Raw genomic sequence first — 23,359 nt, forward strand, 5'->3', positions numbered from 1 at the left:
AGAGCTTTCCCGCTTGTTTTTTCTCTGATTCGTCAGTAATTGGGGAAGAATTGCTCCCCTAATTCACTCCTGATGAGAGGGAATTGAGGGGGTGGAAACCGAAACGAAAAAGGAAACAATGAAACCGATGCTAGCCTATTTAAACATGCGTTACATCGATTCATTGTTCAAGCTCCCATAATGATGACAATAACGGATTGAATGCTGATTCCATGGAATAAAAGGGATTTCAACATTAAAAGTAGTTGATCAGTGAACTGCTTTGTACTTCGCCCACAAAAAGGGGTTTAAACGAACCGCTTTTTGGTCAGTGTGTAATTTCCCTATAAAATCCTTTTTGTTCCTCAAAACTGACACTAAAAGGTGCTGCACTGCCGCATATACGATCTTTTGGCCAGAAATGTAGCTCTTCCCCATCAACTCCATTATAAAATCAACTTCATAATAACCAATTTTGTTCATTTTCTTAATAAAAATATTTTGCACCGTTCAGACTTCGGTCTGTAATAAACTGGACAATTGAAAAGTGGCATTGAATTCAGACACAAACATGATTTTCGGCATTTATTGTCAGTTTCTGTTTAATAACCACCCACCTTCAGTTTTGTTCAAAACGTTTACTCTTTATTTACATTCAATAGATAAGAGGTACTTTCGTCTGTAATAATTTTAAGACGCAACGGCTGTGCAAAAGGCTTTACGGCCCTCCGTGCAAGATTTGCCTTCAACTGACAGGATACGCAAAAGCGGGTTCTTTTGAGCCACAATATTAGTATTTGCATATTATTTAATCAATTAAACTTGAAAGGAAGGTTAGAGGCTACTTTCAGAATTGCGCGGTGTATTTACGTGTCGAATGGGACTAATGACTCCCTAGAATTGTCACGTTAGAGAGGGCGGGTATTTGTAGTTCCGAATTGAACATTCAGGATGGGTTAATTTTGTGCTGAGATAAAGCTCCTGAAAGATTATTTGTATCGCTGTGGCAAGAATTGTAAAATCAATTGATCATATTTTTTGTCGATGCATTGCCACATAACATCACGCAGAATGGATCAGTTGCACTGGTCGCAGAATTGTGTTTTGGTGCTTGATTCTAGTAGATTGGCTAAAAATATTATGATCTGTCCAAACGACAACTTTCTACGTTCAATATTGACCGAGATATCGCCCTTTGAAAAGTCGGGTTTTTGACGTCATCCACCGCGGTAGTGACACCCTGGGTTTCTTCCACCTTGGTTTTATCAGTCAGGGAGACACACATTAGCACAGGTTACTCTACGTGAAACGTGGATGAAAGCAAAGTAAAAGAAACTAAGGGTGTCACTACCGCGGTGGATGACGTCAAAAACCCAACTTTTCAAAGGGCGATATCTCAGTTAATATTGAACGTAGAAAGTTGCAGTTTGGACAGATCTTAATATTTTTACCTACCCTACAAGAATGAAGCATCAAAACACAATTCTGTGACCAGCGCAACTGACTCATTGCAGCCCCTTCCTCTGAAATCACGTCATGTTTTGATGATACTCTTCTTTCCTTAAAAAGTCAATGATTTTGTCGCAAATTTTAAAAAAATCGACGAGATTTTTTTTTATGAAATCACGCAGTTTTAAACACTCAACCCTCCACCTGCTCTAAGAATGTGAGTTTTATATATCAGGCTCGCGAATGAATTCGAGCACATAATCGTACATAGCAAACCTGCTCGCCTATTTAGCCACATTTCTGGAAAGAGAGTTTGACAAGTGGATGATGTGGACTTGTTCATAATGCTAAATAAATAAAGACCATAGCCGCTTGTCGCCCACGGCCGGTTAGGGCTTTTAAGTCGCTTAAAATAGATTTTGGCAAGAACCGGTGGCACCCTTGTATTATGTACTTCGAGGTACATACTCGGCGAGAGTAAGTAGTTAAATCGCAAATTACATTACTAGGCACCATTGATGCACTTGAGCATAAAATTCGGCAATGCTGTAACGGGCTGGGTCCGTGGGAGCAGCCAACAGATGTGAATAGTGCGGTCAGCCCGAACTTTCTCAATTACCGCCCCCTAGCGCCCCCTGTCCCCTCCACGCTCGAGTCTTCGTTCGCACCGACTCTATCAGATACATCCTAACCTACTGTCAGACAATCAATCAATAAGGACGACGCTGCAATTGCGAGGTTGCGAAGGTAAAGTGCAAGTTGCGCCGAGCGTTCCCCATCATCCCTCCAACCGACCCCGATGGTGAAAAACCTCGCATCTGCGTGTAATTTCAATCAGGGTTACGTGATTCTTTGACAGTTAAGCGGAGTAGACAACTGCACGGAGAAAAAAGACGAGGTAATATAACAGTGCAGCACCAAGGACATTTTTCCGGTCCCTGAACCGCCAATCGCGGTAATAGAATGTTAACCACACTTAGAGTACCTACCACGGTTCCCGGACTTTTCGGCGCGACCGTTTGGGCGCCGGACTTTTCGGCGCACGGAATTTTTGGTGTAATTCAATAGACGGTAAATCTGGCACCTCATAACTCGTCGCACTGATCACTTATCTTGAAGCGGAACTCGCTTCTGATTATAGGGATGAGTGATGGAATGTTTACATACGTGGTTGTGACAAATGATCAGTCGAAGTTGAGATGTTTAAGATGGTTGAGATGGTACTGCGTAATTATTGATGTAGTAATTTTTGTTTTGTTGTGCTTTTTTCTGTGCTCTGTTTCCTGTGATATTAATATTCATTGTTCTGAACCATGGAGTTCATCAAGAGTAAGAGTGGGAGAGACTTATTAGCCGAGAAAGGGTTTTTGTATTGTTTTGAGAGGCGGGAATTGAGGAAAAAAGTATATGGAGGTGCATTGAAAATAAGAATAAGGACATAAAATGTAATGCTCGTTTGCACGTAAAAGATGGCGAAATCGTATAAAGACAGCTAACACAGTCGACGCAAACCTCGTAGCACAATACCGCCGATTACACGTTGTACTAATAACGCCCTCCCCCAACGAAAAATGGGAGACTCTATCCACAATCTGATGCAACTATTCTACGGTTCGGCCATCAACCCAGAACCGGCGACGCTACCGTGAAACACAGAACACGTATTGACGACGACGTCCACGAATTATGCAGCTCGAATCGAATTAATGGCGGATCTCATTTCAAAAACGAACGTTACAGAACGAGATATTGTCAATTGTTTCTACAGCGTCGATCAGGTCCAGATAGATCAGAAGATTTACGATAAAATATGAGTGTCTGCGGTGACATGCATGAGTACCCTTGATTGCATACACCGCAAAATGAAGGAGTCATATTTTGCTGCCTTCAGTGCATTCCACGGTTCTACGTTGTTTAAATTGAAGTTAGAGACGGCTCATGTTAGCAGAGTAGCATGGGCGACTTCTTGCACTTCACTGCCGGAGATAGTAAATGGGAGATTATTAACCTACCGAGCTTCATAAAAGCAGTGAATCTATGTATCTAATGTTTTTAATTTAGTACAAATTTATTTTCTGTTCTGCAGATGTTTCTGGATTTTGAAGAATTATATCCGGGTAAACAGAATCTTCTCCTACATTTGTGGCCAACCTTGGAGGACAAAATAATAGATCTAGCCGCAAGAAAACTTAAAACAGAAAGCCACTTCAAAGCATTTGTTGAGAAGGAGGTCCCTGGACTGGATATTATTGACACATTAAGTATGTCTCAGTGATTTATAATAATCTTTACGCTGACAAGGAAAAAGTTTTTAAAGAATACTGGGCACTGGGTGATTATAATAGTCAAAATATGTTTATTGCGGCAGATATAACCGAGAGAGAAAAGGAGAGAACATGTAATAAAAGAAGCGGTGCCAGCACAAAAACGAAGAAAAGGGCTACAAATAAGGAGATCTCTAGAGTTTATCACCTCAACTCTGTCCCAGACTGTAGGGAAACCTTCATCAACACCCTGCAAATCAGCTCGAAGCGAGTTGACACTGCACTGAAGAAGGTCAGATCTCTTACGCTGCAGGACCAGTAGGGGAGGCCGCAGAGGGAGTCAATGCCTTGACCCCCGTGCAATTAGAGCAGATAAAAAACCACATTGCAAATTTTCCACTATACAAGTCGCATTACCGGCGGTCCGAGTCGGAGAGCGAGTTCTTGGCCCCGGATATGAACCTTGTCAAAATGTATGAGTTGTATGTTGAAGATATGTTAGGAGAGGGTGAGTCAGAGAAAATCGAAGCGTACAGGAGCGGTGATAGCAGTGTGAAAAAAACGATGATTAAGGAAGTAAAAGCCGTGAGCGTATCAAGCCATAAAAGAATATTTTACCTTCATTTTAATTTGAAATTCAAAAGTTTAAAGAAGACACATGTCAACTGTGTGATTAGGGGGGGGGGAGGTCAAATGCCTTGACCCCCGTGCAATTAGAGTAGGTAAAAAACCACATTGCAAAATTTCCACGATACAAGTCGCATTACCGGCGGTCCGTGTCAGAGAGCGAATTCTTGGCCCCGGATATGAACCTTGTCAAAATGTTTGAGTTGTATGTTGAAGATATGATAGGAGAGAGTGAGTCGGAAAAAATTGAAGTATACAGGAGTGCTGATAGTAGTGTAAAAAAAAACATAATCAAGGAAGTAAAAGCCGTAAGCCTATCCAGTTACAAAAGAATATTTTACCAGCATTTCAATTTGAAATTCAAAAGCTTAAAAAGAAGACACATGTCAGCTGTGTGATAGCCTAGCTGCGCAATTAGCTAGTGCTACAGGGGAAGCCCGCAAAACCCTCGAAGAAAGACAGAAAGACCACTTCGAGCAATGGCAATTCGCCAGGGCAGAGATGCAGCGTGATAAGGTTGCCGCCAAGAAAGACCAACCTCTTGAGTATCTCACGTTCGATCTGGAGAAAACGTTACCCTTGATCCTTGTCATATGAACCTTGTCAAAATTTGAGTTGTATGTTAAAGATATGATAGGAGAGGGTGAGTCAAAGAAAATCGAAGTGTACAGGAGCAGTGTGAAAAAAACGATGATTAAGGAAGTAAAAACCGTAAGCCAATCAATTTATAAAAGAATATTTTACCTATATTTTAATTTGAAATTCAAAAGTTTAAAAGAAGACACATGTCAGCTGTGTGATAGCCTAGCTGCGCAATTAGCTAGTGCTAATGGGGAAGCCCGCAAAACTCTCGAAGAAAGGCAGAAAGACCGCTACGAGCAATGGCAATTCGCCAGGGCAGAGATGCAGCGTGATAAGGTTGCCGCCCAGAAGGACCAATCTCTTGACTGATTAAATTTGCAGTTTACGCACTTTTCCGAATTATGAATTAATTGTTTCAAACCAAGGTTTTTCAAGCTTTTAATGAGAGAAGCAGGACGATTCAACTTGCGGAAAGAAGAAAATCACGCGTTTTTAACTTTTTTGTAAAAAATGAAGATCGTTGATTTGCTCCGTTTCCACGCGTAGGATGTAGAAATTACAGTGGGTCGCGCTACCCTTTGGAGGTTGCGCAGCGTTTTGGGTGGTCAACTACGGAACTAATGTTTCGATAGGTGTCAATTTCTGCGGGAATTTTGCGTATTTGCGTTTTTCTGTTGGTGTGAATTGGTACCGAGAAGTTTAATTTTTTGCGAGTTTGCGTATTTTTGTTAGTGTGAATTGTTTCTGAGAAGTTTAATTTTTCGCGTAAGAATGGAATCTTGTGAAAGTTGTTTGTTGAGAGTGGTGGACGTGACAATACTAACTTTAAGTGAAGATGAAGTCAAAGATTTTTTATTAAGACATGGTATAGGTAATCGCAAAAACTGTTATTTGTCCAACTTGCGGCTCGGAAGTTCGGTTCAATTGGACCGCAAAGAATTATAGATGTCAGAAAAGTTACACAGATAGCAATAATAAAAAGAAGTGCAATTTTCAGCGTTCCATTTTTTACCCTTGAGTGTCTCACGTTCGACCTGGAGAAAACGTTACCCTTGCCCAGAATTCCCACAAACACTGTGTTCTACAAACGCCAATTGTGGCTCTACAATGCTGGGGTTCACTGTTTGAAAAATGGGCAAGGGTACTTCTATCCTTGGACGGAGAACCAGGCCGGACGTGGGGCCCAAGAGATTGGTTCTGTGTTACTGAAACACATCAAAGTAATGTTAGTGATGGGGTAAAACATCTTACTTTATATTCTGACTCTTGCGGAGGACAGAATAGGAATATTAAGATTGTCCTGCTAGGTATAAGGAGACAGAGGAGCCATTTGGGTAGAGAACTATAAGAAGTTAGAAAATATGATATTTGCCACCTTTCAAAGATAAAATAGAGGAACTAGTCAAAAACGTGCTTCCTCTAAATTATTTAGAACTCACGAGAATTTTCGCCATCAGTTTAATTAGATCTTGCACAATAAGCTTTACAATAGGTGCATCTTCCTATATTTCGGTAAATTATCTCCGCGTGGTCGGATAAAGGTGCCGGTCAAGGAAAAACCTTTATCGCGTTATGGAATCTGAGCAGAACATTGCTAAACATAACAGAGACATACTTATTACATATATTTATAATATAATTCAATTTGGTCTAAAAATAGTCCAAGAAAATCATACTGTTTCGGCTTTTAATATAATTACATGCTTTATTAAGAGTTAAAAGTATTTTTTTTTTTTTTTTTTGGAAACGAATTACTATTTTCACCTGCTGTATCTAAGCTTAAATTCTTTGTGCTAGTAAATAGATGCAAAAAAAACGGTATTTATACAATGTATAAAGACTGAAATGGAAAAGGTCTGTGCACTTATTTTGTGACGGATGTGGTGGACAAAATAAAAATTCGATGATGGCTGCAATGCTTCTGTTTTTTCTGCGATTTAGCACCAACATAATTGACGTGAGTTTGAGATTTTTTGAGACGAATCATGGACAAAGTGAAGGAGACGCTGTTTACAGCGCTATTTCATATGCCATAAAAAAGGCAGGTAATTTATATGTGCATTCTGAACTGTTACCGATTTTTTCCTTAGCTCGTAAACAGAATCCTTATGTTGTTCGCAAGTTAGAATACAATGATATTTATGATTTTAAAGAACTGTCGAAAAATTTAAAAATACTTTCTTGCAGGGATAATGAGATAAATTGGCCAGAGTTGAAGGAACTCAAAGTTGTGAAGCAAAACCCGAAAATGATTTATTTTAAGAAAATTCATTTGGATGAGAACTATTCAACTTTAACTTTAGAGCCTACAACAAGATCTTTCAAGTTTCCTAAGTCATTAAAACAACTGAATCACACTCTTAAGCCGCTCACAAATGCGAAATATTTAGATATACTATCACTCTGTGAAGGAGAGTGTCCAGTGGTTCGTGGTTACGAACATGTATCTGTTTAGAAGAATTTCCCCCACTTAAAGACATCTACTGTGAAAAACAGGCAGTCAAAAAGAGAAGTGCAACTGTAAAAAAGAAAGCAGCGAGGAAACATTTTGTAGGAAAGCAAGTTGTGAAAAAGCAAATCGTAAAAAAGCAAGTTGCAAAGAAGAAATGGAAATAGAAAAATGTGTTAAGTTCGAAATCATGTCTTGAATTAATGTTATCATAATTACAATCTGCAGGATACTCGATACTGCCCAAAGTCATTCATTTGATGGACTATTTAGCTCAAATTGTTTTTTTGTTTTTCTGAGCGACGTATCAAATGTAATTATATTCATTTTCTTTTGTCTTCCACCTGCAATTACAATTGATGTAATTACAATTAACTACAATCGAAGTTTTCGTGTTTGATTGATTGATTTTTAAGTCAAATTCTTGCCTATTCATTTAATTACAAATTCATTATTCATATTTAACTTCATTGTTCTAATCTTGTCCATAAAAAACAGCTTTTACCACCCGGCCCCTCAAGAGTAAACAAAATGAAGTGTTTAAAATTTGAATTAAAGAAAACATTTGTCCGTCGTTTTGTTCAGGTCATGAGATAGCGATATTCAAACTATCAAAGCGTTTGGTTAAGATTGTTAATTTTCAGTGGTGAAGAATGGAGAAAATACATTCGGAGCGGCAATGAAAATTTTGTTTTAGAATACTTCAAGCTGCGTGCTCTTATTTGCCAAAAGTCAATTTAGATTACCTAATTTGACTTACGGCAGAAATACAATTAGGCATTGTTTATGCAGTCAATTTTAACAATAAACAGTATGTCGTCTTTGGGAAATAAAAAGAAACATGATTTTACTCTATCTTTTAAAATAAAATGTCATAATCTGCCACGAAATTGAAGTATTGACACTTTTTTTTATTTTAAGCATTTTTCTTTCTTAAATTTTACTATCAAGGCATTGTTTTACAGCTCTAAATTGAAGTATGTCAGCTTCTAGGAAGTCATAAAAAACATGCTCTCATTATTTTAAACATCAGCATAGATTCTTTTTAAGTCTCATTCACAAGGCACTGCTTTTGAAAATTCTAATGGATATTGGGTTCTCTTAATTTTTTTTATTTTCATAACCTTTTAGAGACCTCAAAAATGATGTTTTTACATTAATCCATAGTCTGCACAATACCGACAACCAAGAAAAAATTCTGAAGAAAAATCAAACTCAAAGAAAAGAAATTAGGTGAAATAGCTAACAAGTAAGGAATGAGATAGGGGAAAGATAACGCAACAAGGTGATACGCCCGCCCAGAGGACCCAGCGGAGCAGTGGAGGAGTCCAATTCAGTGCTCCCCAACACTCCAACAGGCGTATCAGCACCCTATTCTAATATTTCGATGATATCAAGGTTGTTAGTCATAATTTTACAAATCCAATTAGACATTTAAAATTCTGACCTTTTTCCGGTTCTGAATGCGGAAAAAAAATCAGATACGTTAATTAGGGACTTGGGGGCGAAAAAGTTAAGTTCTCCAAAATCTTATTTTTGCCTTGATACGCCTCTTCGTCGTGAGGTCGACGAATGTGGCACAACCGCTGCAAAAAACAAATTCTTCGATTCCTCCCCCTTGTTTGAAACTAGTAGCTGAAGTTAAATAATTACGTAAGGTGCACTCCAGATTGAAACCCATTAAAATGTCCGCGTGAAAGGTGATGGGCAAGCGGCAATAAAGATTTGGCGGTTAATTATAGCATAGCTAATGTGGTGACTCTAATAGCAAATACGTTAATGAAAAGTTAATTTACCGACAACATTAGCCCAGGGAGTTTGGCCAACGAAACAAAACATCAACATTTTAAATTCCACGGAAGGATTTATCGGCGATTCCTCTCGTCGGCTAAAGCGCTAATCCCTCACACGTCTTTCGCTCTGGCTTGTTGTCAAGTCTCTCAAAAAATCGGGATTTTAAGCTGCAATTTTCAAGAATCGGGGCCCAACTATGGGATATTTGCCGATTGTGCGGACTCCCCTTCGTGTTTTTCGTTGCGCGGGGCTTTCGTGGTGGGTATTTCTAGCATTCTCGGTTTTCCCGCGGCGAAGAGCGAATGATTTACGATGTCAATGACCGCCCGCCAAGTTTGTATTTGTAAAATTTTAATCGCTAATAAGTGGATGGGATTTTTCTTCTCCGATTCGTGCAAGTTCCACCGATGCCCTTGAATTTAACATTTGGTGGGATTCGAAGAAATCTGAGCGCATATGAACGCAATAGTTGCAATTTTATTTTCGATATGAGTACTCATGAGTAAGGGACCTATCATAAGAGTCCTTTGCTAGAGCTTCCCTTCAGAAGAAAAACTACCAATTTAATACACGTACAAAGTAACTTCTCCCAATTTGTAGGTAGAGACGCAACGAGTTCAATTTCCCCGCTACGCGTTTTATTCTGCTTGCATCTGCGATTATTGATCAGTTGAGAATAATCGCACGTAACACAAAATATTTTATGTTCAGTAAAATTTATTGGAACTGAATCTATAAAAAAGTATGCCATACATTCTTACCCTATTTTTGCACTACTTTTGCATTAGTTTTTTAAGTCGTCACTGATTTTCAACCACTACTATATCAACCTGATGATTGGGTGGCCATCGCGATTTCCTCGGCGAGAGAGATGGTTATACCCGCGAAGATTACATTAATATTTTTCCGATGATGCAAAGGAGCTTAATTACAGATGAGTCAACTTATTCAGTGGAATAATCAACAAATCAACAGATTGAAGGCACATCGGGCTTTATGAATAGTTTTCACTTAAAGCACTGTCTTGATGAGATATGGGGAGATTTTATCTTCATCAGGAATTTCTCTTTTTTGTGCTTCCTAATGCAAACAGTTTTGGTGAGAATTTAACAGAATAAATACTGCTAGACTCCCCACATTTGAACCAGAGTACTATAAAAATTTTCAACAATCAATTGCGAGTCGGCGCGGCGGTCTCTTAGGAATGATGGTTCAAATTCATGTCAGCACGGTAAGACATCGATAATCGATGTATAAGACTCAAACGGAGCTATTTAAATAATCAAAAAGTTATCAATTTTAATGGAATTTGTGCCAGTGCAGTTCCCTTTGAATTTAGAAGTGTACGTAGCAAAAATTATGAGGCGCTCCTTACCAAGACAGACATGTATTTCCACACGGCTCTTATACACTCATGAATGAATGCAAAAATAAATACTCACGAGTTTTTGATCGAGGCTCTCTGGGACCATCCACGGTAACTTTAATGGCTTTATTGTACGTTGCTACTTGAGGTGGAGAGGAACTTATTGTTATTGTCAGCGTAAAACTTTTACCTGTAAGAAAACAAATATTAAGATTACAATATTGATAACAGCATGTACAGCTCCAGATTCGAGTGGGTTGAATTTATTATTTCATCGATACTTTTTTATATTATTAAATGTTGAAAAAATATTGTATTAAAAAAAAAATACAAAGATCATCCGTAGAAAGAGGTGTGGAACCATCTCGACGGATAAATATGTTTTGATTCATAAAACCTCCCCAAGAGCTTTAAAAACAAGCCCCAAGAGCATGGTTTAAGACGAGAAGACCAGCCATTGGGCTTCCTCGATGATAATCAGCGGCTTTAAAAACCGTTACATTTTACAGTCAACATCCTTAAAGCCCTACGAAAAAGCTATTTATAAGTCACTGTAAGGTCACGAATGATCCCTTAAGACACGCTCTAAAAAGCATAACTTGATTCCTTGACGGGCAGCTCGAGTCGTCAGATGGCATTTTCATCGGCGAAGCTCGGGGGAAAACGCGGGAAACCGAAAATTATGACATAATTACTCGGGCGGCTTAGCGCTAATCCGACAATTTTCGCAGCTGTTGGGATTGCAGCGGGTGTTTACACGGGCTGAGTTATTTGCGCGGGCGGGAATCGGGAGGCGCTTGGCGAGAGGAGCTGTCTACTTGTTACATTGTCTTACCGGTTGCCGGGCCCGGTTGCGGCCCGGTGCCTGACACCGTTGCGTGACCGCCATTGGTTGCTGAGCACCAGCCATCAAATCGTACAATCTACGTTTTACGCCAAGAGAAAAGCCGACCGTGAAAATCCAGCGCGAATCCCCACCCTTCTCCTTACACGGAGTGATTCAATTTGCATAGCGAGTTGGAAAGCTCCCCTGGTCGCATCACCGACCTTCTTCTTTGACTACTAAATTTAGATACATTTTGTTTTATAAATATACACACCTGCTCGTTCATTACATTCTTAGATAAGTTCTTTTCTGATAAGTACAGTGGAAGACGGATATTTGGACATCGCTTTTAACGACATATTGGTTTCAACGACCTGCGATCTGGCCGATCCCGTGGCTGAAACCCTATTTATTCGATGTGCTTAAGCATCGATTACAACGGCAATCGGATAGAACGATCGAATTCGGCCGGTTCCTGGTGGGTGATTGTGTCCGATTTTCACTGTATTCAAAAGATCTCTTATACTTGTTTAGTTTTAGATGCTAAGTTTGTTGAAGCACCTGCATAAATTTTACCTTTTGGGTGAATTCAATGCTTTTTTTTTTTTTTTTTTTTGTTGTTGACTCGTTTTTTTTCCACTCATTAAAAAAAAGTCCGATAAGAACGGAGATATACGACATTTTGAAACTTATATCGAAGTATTTTCAAAGCACTTACTAGTGGTTCCTGCAGACAGTTTAAACCCTGAGGGGAAGTTACCAGAGTCTTTTCGAAGTATTTTTAGAGAATTTTGTTGGTATTTTGAGGATGTTTCAGCAATAATATTTTCCATTCTCAATTTTAAAGGTTCGTCAAAAATCTTATTAGAGAATTTTTTGAACAATATTTGGAATAAGTCAGGCATGAGGACAACGAGGTGAAGACTCGGATTATTCTTCATCGTACTAAAAGGACAAGACACTTGCGTAAAAAATATCGTCGAGACGTCATACCACAATTCGTGCTTTATGGATGTGCTTGAGGTATCATCAAAATTGAATGCGGAATGAGACGCTTGGTTCTCACTCCAACTTCGGGCCGCTCTTAAAGACGATCTCTTTCTATCAAAGCAGAACAACTATCCCCGACATCTGGGCAAACTTTATTTTAGTTGTTCTCAACTTCTCGACAGTATCGAACCAAGATACCTGCGTAAAATATACCGTTGAAGTTTGAAAAATCAAGCGAAGGCAACAGAACAAGGCTCTCGAACTCACACGGCTCTTTGATACCACTATTCGTGCTTTATGGATGTGCTTGAAGTATCATCAAAATTGAAGGCGAAATAGAAAATCTTGTCTTGACCGGTCGCAATGCAATTTTGTCTGATATTTTCGCTCTTTTTTCCGGCGGTAACGTTCTCAAAACACTTCTCTGTGTTCTGGGGGTAAAATATTTACGCTAAGTATTTTCCACAAATTAAAATCAACCAAATATGGAAAGGAAATGTACCCATTTTAATTATTAATCATAATTTAATTAGAACATAATTTAATTTTGTCTCAGTTAAACTTGGGAAAAAATATTTTTCTCACATATATCTCAGTTATCTTTTAATTTCATGTGATGAGAGATGCCTCATAATTTATTGGTGTAAAATTTTTCTATTGGAAGATTTCTATACTTTAAGAACTTTTAAGATTTTCTATTGGATTTTTTTTCGTGCTAATTTAGATTTGGACTATAAAGATTTTAATTTTTAATATCTTATTTTATTCTATTTATTTTTTATTAAAATTTTAAGTTAAGTTAAACTAATAATCTTCAAAATTATAATTAAACTTGCTAGTTTAAATTACAGTACGTATACAGTATACCTAAATCAGTAAACTTGGGAACACCCTGTAGACTGACGCGGTTCGTGGTGTTGGCACTATTTTCGTCATGCCTCGGGGTGAGCCGGCCGAGAAGTCATGTTTGGAGTGTTGCAGGAGGATTTACGGGCGCATCAGCTGTAGTTATGTTGACACTCCGTAACATAAACTTACAAGAATGACAATTGTCACCTCGTCAGTTAAAGATAGTTACGACTGGGTCCTTTCCCGGGGCACATGCTGAATCTCTTGGCGCATGCATTCCGTGTTTGCCACTTGCCGTGACTCAAACCACTTTCGTGCCCTTATGTAAAGCCCCTCTTCCTCCGCGACACCCAAACAACTCATTAAGGAGGAACTCTCCTCTCCCGCAGGAACGTATACGCATATTGGTCAATGAAACCCAACGGTACCATAATAATAAAATCACGCTCAATATAAGGCAAGGTTTCACCTTTACGGAGCTCCAAGCCAAAATTGCGCCCAAAAGTAATAGTTCAAATGCAATAAAAGAATATGGATGCAACAAAGATGATACAGGTAAATCTCATGTATTTAATTTGTGGCGTGGCGTGAATAATCGATTATCGATATTTCCCCATTTGAATCCGTGGTAAAGAATCGATTATTAAGGTGTTCGCTGCGAACACCCTGTTAATCGATCCTTTTCCACAGGTTTAAATGACAGATCAATCGATATATCGCAAAGCATGCCCCCCCACTGATTTTTGCTGAATCCGAATTTGAAGTTGCCGAGCAAATATGACCTCCACCGCAACGATTGGCGCACACTTAAAGGGAGAGTTCCAATGAACACCAGTTTATCACCAAAAATTGCTCAATACCAAGGAGGAAAGTTCGATCACGAGTCTAGCCCGTATCGAGTCTCTCAGTTAGCTATGTCAGACTCCAACGAACTGTTGGTTCTTCAAAAGATCACTTCATCCCTCAATATCTGAAAACATTTGAAAGGGCGCGGCGTCACTGATGTTATTGACATTGTGCTCTGTTCCTAAAATCATCATCACATTTGAAGGATAAGTGATTCGACCATCCATCTAACACTGCCAAAAAAACTTCGACTGTGGAAGCCGTACTTAGCCGTAATATAGACATGCCATCCGCGTCCCGGGCGTACAGGCCGAAGTTCCGGGTGTAGCATCCGTAGCAGTCAAAGCTACGGCTCCAGCACCCGGAACTTACGGCCTAAGAGCTCGGAACGGACGATATATCTATTATCCCGTAACTTTTTTTTCAGTTAAGTATTCAAGAGGGAGTTTCCTTTCTTCGTGCTTTTACCGACATCAAAAATCATACTGGTTACGGAACGTGGTAGAGCGAAAGTTTGGTATACTGTTTGAAAATGAAAATTTGTGATTGGACAGATACGCATATACCAATAAACTACAAAGCCGAAGGAAAAGAGAAATTGCGCATAGTTTCAGTGCACACGAGCAAAACTAAATTATTTATTATTTTTTCCCCACACGGCTCGCCCGTTGCTCAAAACTCATTTTGGTTGCGGACGAATAAAAACTGCCGGCGGCCGACGAAGAAATGAAATCGAGGATTAATTAAAAATTATTAATAAAACAAGAATGTGCTGGAGCTCAGCTTTGAGATGCTCCTCACCGACAGGCGAACGACTGATTTTGAAAAAAATCGAGAGGAAAAAACGGGAAAAATCACGAATGAAATGATAATAAAAGAGGAGAAGGCACGAAAATAGTTGGAATAATTTATAAACGATAGATAAATCTCTTGGAATGAGGGAGCGAAGCCGGAGGGGGCGCGAGGTAGCACATTGATACGGATTGATTGTCGCAAGGGTAGTTTGTAGTGGGCTCCCGCCACCCCTCCTGGCGTTTGCCCCCCGGTGCCCTCCCTCACCCCCGGCGGGTCGGAGCGGACTGTGCAAAGCGACCAGCCATTTTCACCACATTTCCCATTTCCCACTCCGCACTCTCCCCCCGCCCCCCTCCCTGTCCTCGTGGACCTTTATCGCATTAACCCGTCCTCCTATGCAACGCATCTGCAGTTCCTGCATCTAGCAGCGTAATGCTGGGGTACGGATTGAATCTGAGGAAGGAAAAAAAAGTTCGGAAAACTTTTCGGTGTGAGATTTGACGCGGATAAATGAAGGAGCGACTGATTTGTCCTGAGTTTAGTTGACCTAGGAGAACCAACTTGCAACACGACCGGACCTAGATTTTATTCTGTTATATTCCTCCGTGAAACTCATTATTTCATTGCCTTTTTTGAAATGGAAAATCATTCCTAACGAGTTTGACTTTTTTGTGGGAGAAAACGGTTTCAGTATTCAACATCGCGGAGCTGTATCGCCTCTTTGGCACAAAAACAGAAAAAAAAATTGGTTAACCATCAAAGGGAAACTTGCTAGGGCAGATTTTTCATTGTACTCACAGTCAATAAAATAAAAAAAGACGACAGTTTTCTCTTGGAAACATTTTCTTTAACGTCGAAATTCGTGGAAGTGATGGACGAAAAATTCTATGAATCCCAGTGTAAAATACTTACAATTTTTGGGTAACGCTTCGCTTGATGCCTCATCAGAGACTTCCCACTTCCTAGAGCATAACCCAAGCGTTACCAGAGGACGGGAGATTTCCGGTTTTTTTCACGGGGGTTCAACGCGTTTTCCGTCGCCATTTCCAAAATGTTGACTGATCGATACTCAAAAGAGACTCTTTGAAAAAACTGATACTCTTCGGTTACTTTACATTACACTTCAGCGAAGCCTGAATAAATGGCGACCACATTATATTCATTAAATCAAACGCGATCACATTTAACAATTTTTTGGTTTTTGACAGGCAATTTTAGGCCACCGTTGCAATTTTTCCTCCCCTACTTTATTTTGGAGGAGATTATACGGCACAATATTATAATGCTTTTCGAGGAGTGAACGGTGTCTATAAAAACGAAAACTTAGTGTTGTGCGATTTAGTAACCCCTAAAGTTAATGAAAGTTTCGGACAAACAGTCATTTACGTGAGTACAGTCAGAGTATACGTACAGCTCTTTTCCTTGCTGCCGTGCTGAGGAAAAACGCCATATGAACATTCGAGAGTTGCCAAATTCCCCTGCATAAAATTTATATTTTTGAAGCAAACTAATTCAATTTGCCCTTAAAATTTTTAAGAATGTTGGAAAAAAACGAGAGCACAATTTTCCGAGAAAGTCGAAGAGAAATATTCAAAATTTTCCGAGAAAAATTAAGTTTTTATTGAAGGAAATCCATCAACGTCTAAAGGCTCATACGGCGTTTTTCCTTAGGACGACAGAAGAGCGGCACGCTGCTGGGGGAAAACGCCGAATTCCCCTGCATAAAATTTATATTTTTGAAGAAAACTAATTCAAATTTTTCTTTAAAATTTTTAAGAATGTTGGAAAAAAATGAGAGCAAAATTTTCCGAAAAAGTCGAAGAGAAAAATTCAAAATTTTCCGAGTAAATTCATTTTTTATCGAAGGAAATTCATCAACGTCTAAAGGCTCATACGGCGTTTTTCCTTAGGACGGCAGAAGAGCGACACGCTGAAAGAGCTGCATAGGATCGCCATGCAGGACGAGGCACGCCGCGACAAGGACAAGGGCAATAAACAGCGGAAATGAACGCTGAAGTCGGATTATCGCGTTAAATCTGAACCAGTCACACGCGGCCGAGAGCCCCCGCGATACAGCGACAGAGAGAGACAGAGTCACCCGGCAGTGGGGCTCCGAAATGGGAGAGAGAGAGAAAGAGAGGAACGGGTAAGAGAGGTGTTACACTGGTGACGGGGCTTTTGTTGAAGCGAAAGGAAATTTTCAACCATTTTGCCGACTTCGTTACCCCTCTGCGCCCCCGGTCCCCCCCCCCCCCCTCGGCGCATCCACTCGGCGAACCCGCAGTTGTCGTTTTAATAAAATCTTGTCGCTCGTGTCGGTTGTTGGATTCTCCTCATTTTTCATTAAAACAAGTTCAAATACCGCTTCATTCAATTCGCTCCTATTATCGCCCCGCATTGAAATGTGGTGTTTTTAATTGCATACTCGGCCAATCTTCCTCTCTTTATTTCCGAGCGGCCAAGTGCTACAGGGTGCTTTTAAACCCTCTGTAAACAGGAACTGACACCTCACCGCGCTCCGTGGTGGTGGCCCGCAACACTGAAGTGCGTTGTGCTGTTCTGCCGTGCGACGTAAAAACGCCGTAAAAGCCATTTTAAATTTTTTTGTAGACAGTATATCATAGCAGAAAAACTTGTGTACTTAGGGAAAATGTTCTATCAGAATTATCTTTCAAATCTATCGAGAATTTAACCTGAAAATTTGAGGTGCATGGGTGAAACCGTTTTTATTTTATAAAGTGTTAAGTTCGAAAAAACGCGGTAAAGTCTTGATGGATTTACGGCGTTTTCGCTTAGGACAGCGGAGTTCATTTTAGACACTCTGTCGCTTCCGAATAGACTGATTTCGTGAATACGTCCTTCGATTTACTATCGAAATATTGGTTCAAACCCAAAGAAACTAACGTAACCTCATGTTCGAATTCTTCATGAGGTAATTGTGTTAATTTGTTAAAATTTAGTCATTGACCGGTCCTAAAATCGATCAAAGACTCATTAAACACGAGAACTTTCGACTGTAAGCAACACTTGGACGCATTTTACCACCATGGCGCTAAGGGCGCGAATCAGAAACGAGAATTCGTGTTTTTTTTTTTTTAATTTGAAACAAGGATTCGATATTTTATGAAATGACGTAGCCACTAAATCAGTCTATTTCGAATAGTTTTGAGCGACAAGCAAATCACTTCAGAGTAAAGCGGCGTGGTTTATCGGTGTATATTTAGTCAAGGGACGAAAATCAATCGGGCACTCCACCAAAATTCTAAACTAGGCAGTTTCTCGAATTTTGAGGATATTTACATTTATTTTTGTATTTTGGAGGGAAGATATCAATATATCAATTTTTAACACGCTGACCGTGAACATGACCAAACTTTGGATTCTCTTAATACCACTTAACACCACATCAAACCTCAGATTTCTTCGATACTTCGCTTCTATACCACTATTCGTGCTTTGTGGATAAGCTTGAAGTATCATCAAAACTGAAGGTGAAATGAGACACTTCATCTTGATTCCGACTTCGAGTCGCTCTTAGAGACGATCTCTTTCTATCGAAGCGAAACAACTATCCCCGGCATCTGAGCAAACTTAATCTTATTTTTCCTCGATTTCACGACACTGTCGAACCGGGACACTTGCGTAAAAAATACCATTACGGCATTAAAAGACCAAGAGACGACAACAGAACAGGGCTCTCGAACTAACACAGCTCTTTGATACAACTATTCGCGCTTCGTGGATGTGCTGGAAGTATCATTAAAAATGAAGGCGAAATGGAGCTACACACTTCTCCTGGGCATCTAGGCGAACTTCATCTTGGTATATCTCAATCCCAGGACACTATCGATTCAAGACACTTGTGTACATAATATTTACACAAAAAAGTATAGGCCCACTCTTCAGATAGAAAAAAAATTGCTTACATTCGATGGTTATCCACTATACGAACTGCTGAGCTTCTGTAATAAATGAGGCACTGGGTGCGAAAAGGGAACTTCTAGATTATGGTGGTTTAGAATCTCCGCTAATAATACTTCATTGGTTGTGAGGGAAGTGAAATGCATGCATTTCATCGAAGCTTGACTGGATTTTTTTCATGATTCATTATTTTTTCCCGTAAAAGAAATTCAGGAAAAATCACCCCCCTAAACTGTTCACGACTTTTTCCCGGGGGAACGCGCGTTGTATGAAATGTTGCGCGTCGGTGCGAGCTATGTGTTGTTGGAATTAAGGCCGAAATATGTGCTTTGAGTTCTATGTTTTTAGGTACTACACTTCATTTCTGCAGCTAACTCAAAACCGACAGAAATCGAGTTATGTGATGGCCGACTTAGGTACACTGTCGAATTGTCATTTATGAATATAACATGTATGCAATAAGTTTCTCGGAGTTGTACCAAGTCTATAGATTTTTATTGACAATTCCCATGACATAAGTCTCACGTGAAAGAACTTTTTCGCAGCTGAAAACAATAAAAATGCGCTTGCGGTCAGTGATGTTGCAAGACAATCTTGAAGTATTTATGCTGATGGTTGTCGAACGAGACATCCTACTGCGTATCTCTGATGAACAGATCATTCAAAAATTCTGCGAGAAAAGCACAGAACTCCGTGACTCCTGAGCATGTAAAAGATCTGTATTCTGTTCCCTTGTCTTATTTTTCTCTTCTTTAGCTATGTAGTATGTATATTTATTGTTCCTACTTAGTTTAGGCATTAAAAAATTTACATTTAAATTTAAAATATATTGTATTAGTTTTTTATACAATATACAGGGTCTGAAATATTTCTTGTTTACTTGCTTTGGCTTGCTCCTTCCACAAATAATGGTGCTTAGATGCCTCCAATAGCTTTTCTTTGATTGATCGATTTTACATTTTTCATCTCACAATTCTTCCGATACTTCTATTAATAATGTTCAATTTCAGAATTTTCCTCTGTAAGATTAATCGACTTTGAACTTGAAAATTCGTTAAAATTCTGCTTAGAAGAGTCTGATTTTTAAAAAATTCCGACCCCTTCGAGAGAAGGGGCGCCTCTCAGGTGCTTTAAATGCTCTCAATGCTCCAAGAAAGCGTTTGTGTATTCCCTCGTCACGCGGCGTTGAAAGATTCGAAAGAGAAGTCGTTTCACTGCGAAGCAATACCAGAGAGACTGTACTTTCTGACAAAGATACTGTAAAAAGACATCGCCACGTTGGCATCCTCGATGAAAACAACTCAAGCACTTGGAATCGAATCGTCTTTAAAGAGACAAAGATTAAGCAAAAACACGAAGAATTCAATTATACAAAACTCCAAAAAATTCCCCTAAGAATAGGAGTCGCAATTGCCAAATAACTCATTTCAATTAAAAAAACCTACACTTTTTGTACATACCACAAAGAAATGGAAGGCAAAACACGATGAATATACGATTCAGCACAAAATCCCTTTCAAAAATGCACAAAACAGTGCTTGGCTGTACAATTTACCTAAAACGAAATCCAAGTTGTGCCTGAACATGAATCTGTGAGGCTCGCTAAAAAAGAGAACAAAAAATTTTTCGTGGACTTGACCGAGAACCAATTTTGTAAAAGAGGTATAAAAGAAAAATAAAATCAAACAATGCAGTTAATTTGTGAGAATAATAATTTACGAAGCCGCATCAGATCATCAGTTATAAAGTAAATTATTGATCCAGTAATTTTTACGCGAGAGAAAGTAAACGAACACTGGAAATAACCCTATGAAACGCTGGAAATCACAAATTTCTTGGATAAGTATCTGAAATATCCCACCACCAAGAATGCATGTCAATTTTTTCACTCGCGTTTTATGAAAATTAATTCTTGCTTGATCGTCCACGTCTTACACGTACACAGATACATTCAATTTCGCGCTGTACATCTGTGAATGTTGGGGAAAAATTGACCGGATAATTTGCCACGCTAACCATTTAAAAGTTAAGTGTTGCGAGAGGGCGAGCTGGCTTTTATTAATGGCGGGATAAAATATCCTGTAGGGAAGAGGCTATTAAGTTGGAAGTTAAGAGACAAGCGACCGCGATATTTGTCAAAGCAAGTTCCTGCTCGCGGAGCTGAAAAGTTTCAAGAAAGTAGAGCTTGCTTACTTTCGAGGGGTGAAAAGACGGGGAGGGAGGGAGAAGTGGGGGCTTCCTCCTTGAATGGCATGAGTTATACGACCCTCCGTCTAGGACTCTTTGAATGCCATTCACGCTTTTTCATTGACGAGCTCTTGTCCTTCCCACGACAGGGGAAATCGCGAATTACCGTGGAAAAAATTGTCATTTTACGTCCTTCTGTCCGGACAGAAACGAAACGTCGTGTAGTGTTTTGTCGCGGTGGAGGTTAGTATAATAGTTAGTACTAATATAGTATGGTTCTAAACGACTGAGATTTGCAAAATGTAAACTCTTGGATGAGTGAAATTATCATCAATAAATCCGAAGACGAACATCCTGTTGCGTTGCTGATTATCAATGATAATTACAAGATGATCACGATGATCACAAGATTATCACGATGTATTTGTATAAAAGGATAAAATATTTGAACTATATACTTGCTGGAAAAGTACAGAGATTCCAACTGATCCAACTCCCCTTATCCTCCCTCTATGAACGAGCAACAGTTTTGAGAATAAGTTCATAACCAGCGTATGTGAATCATTCCACTGTCACTGGAATGTACTCGTTCAATCGTCACCATTCCAGACTTGACAAGAGTGGAGATGATGTTTTAACATAATACTCTACATAATATCGATGCTGAAACTCCGAAACCACGTATCTCGGATTGCGACGTTGTAGACTTCCTGTCATACTTAATATTTTTAATTAAGAACTAAAGTCAATTCTTAAAAACTTCCGCTATTTTTCGTAAGTGTGCGAAGTAAATTTCGTAAGTGTGCGAAGTAAATTCTAAAAAAAGACTTCAACAAATGATGTTTATTTGTTCCGCTTCAAAAAAAATATAATTGGAGAGAAGGTATATAAAATGCACACATACAATGCGTTTGAAACTGATATTTGAGATTTTGTGAGTACTAGATAAGATGTGCCATGAGTCAGAATCTACAGTTAACACTGAAAAACATTTTCTTAAGACATTTTGACTTAAAGCGTCGTTTCTTGTCGACTAAATTTGGTTTTTTTTTTTTTTTTAAGTTCAATAACCGTTGTTTTTTTATCGCTTCTCTGACTTGAACTTAACGATGACAAAACGACGTTTCTTAACTCAAAAAGGCTGGTGTCAAGTAGAATCCTCGCGGATTCAACTTTTTTTTTAAAAAAAGAAAAAACAAATTTTGTCAACAAGAAACGGCGCTTTGAGTAAAATAATATCCTAAGAAATATTTGTTTTTTCAGCGATTGCTGAGCCCTGCTGAAAAGATTGATTTGAGTCATAAACGAAAAATGTTCGGTCTTTCATGCTGAGCGATCTTCTAAACGCTGCAGACCACTGCGTCAAATACTCTAATCTAGCTTCATATTCTGCAGAATTGTGAAAAACGTTTGAAATGCATCATTTCTAAAGCTACCAAAAACGCTGGAAATGAAAAAAGACCTCAATCTTTCAAAACGAAACACAAGTCCTCCACATGAAAACTTCATTTGAGTTTTTCTCAATTTCACAAGACTATCGAACAATGCCGTCGAGATGTGAATAATCAGGAGATGACAACAGAACAGGGCCCTCGAACTCACACAGCTCTTTGACACAACTAATCGTGCTTTACGGATGTGCTGGAAGTATCATCAAACTTGAAGGCGAAATGAGACCATTTGGTCTTGACTCCGTTCCGACTGGTTAAGACCGGGAGTTAACATTTTTAAACACCAGAAACGAGAAACTTTATTTGGGAAACTTCATCGTAATATGTAACAATCTTACTTGGATTCAGCATGACGCAGGTAGGCACACAATGCCTATGTAGAAAATCCTTAATTCTTGGGATAGTTAATTTTGTAATAAAAGTTCTAAAAAGGCATTTAAAAGATGAGGATTTCCTTTAGTTACATAAAGTACAAATGATTAATATTTGGTTCGAAATTCATGATCTAATACATGTACTTTAGTTCCTTAAACTTCCGCATCATAAGATTCCTTAAAAATCTTCGCATTGATCGATTCCCTATTCCTATCATTGTATTTGTAACTAATACAGAATTTTGACGCTTAAACTCCTTTTTTATATCATTGTTTTACGGTTTTAATGCTCTCAAGTCAAACAGTTTAGAAATTCTTATGAATATTAAACTATGAAACTATAATTATATGGTAAGGATAATGATATGGAAAGAAAAAAAATAAACTTTTCTAGCGTTCACTATAACCTTAACATTAAACTTCAGCGTAAAAAATATGGAATTGATTTTTTGCTCAGGATGGATGAATATTGATTGACCCGGTTGATCCAATCATTGTTGCACTTGGCTCAATTACAGTTTATGTAAGTGTATAACACGCGAATGAAATAAGCTGGCTTGGCGTAAACAATAAACTAAAAAATGTGTCCTACATTTGCAAATTTGCGCTC

At 39.0% G+C, this 23,359-nt stretch overlaps 1 protein-coding gene across 2 annotated transcripts in view; it reads right to left on the reverse strand.

Moving 5' to 3' along the window:
- RunxA (Runt related A) overlaps positions 1-23,359 on the reverse strand; it is a 43,827-nt gene that overhangs the window by 15,346 nt on the left and 5,122 nt on the right. For both annotated transcript variants that reach the window (XM_072299518.1, XM_072299519.1), the window contains exon 2: positions 10,587-10,700. In XM_072299518.1, the coding sequence (XP_072155619.1) occupies positions 10,587-10,700 (114 nt within the window). The remainder of the gene's footprint in view (positions 1-10,586; positions 10,701-23,359) is intronic.

The sequence above is a fragment of the Bemisia tabaci genome, chromosome 4 (assembly GCF_918797505.1).
Source record: "Bemisia tabaci chromosome 4, PGI_BMITA_v3".
NCBI lineage: Eukaryota > Metazoa > Arthropoda > Insecta > Hemiptera > Aleyrodidae > Bemisia > Bemisia tabaci.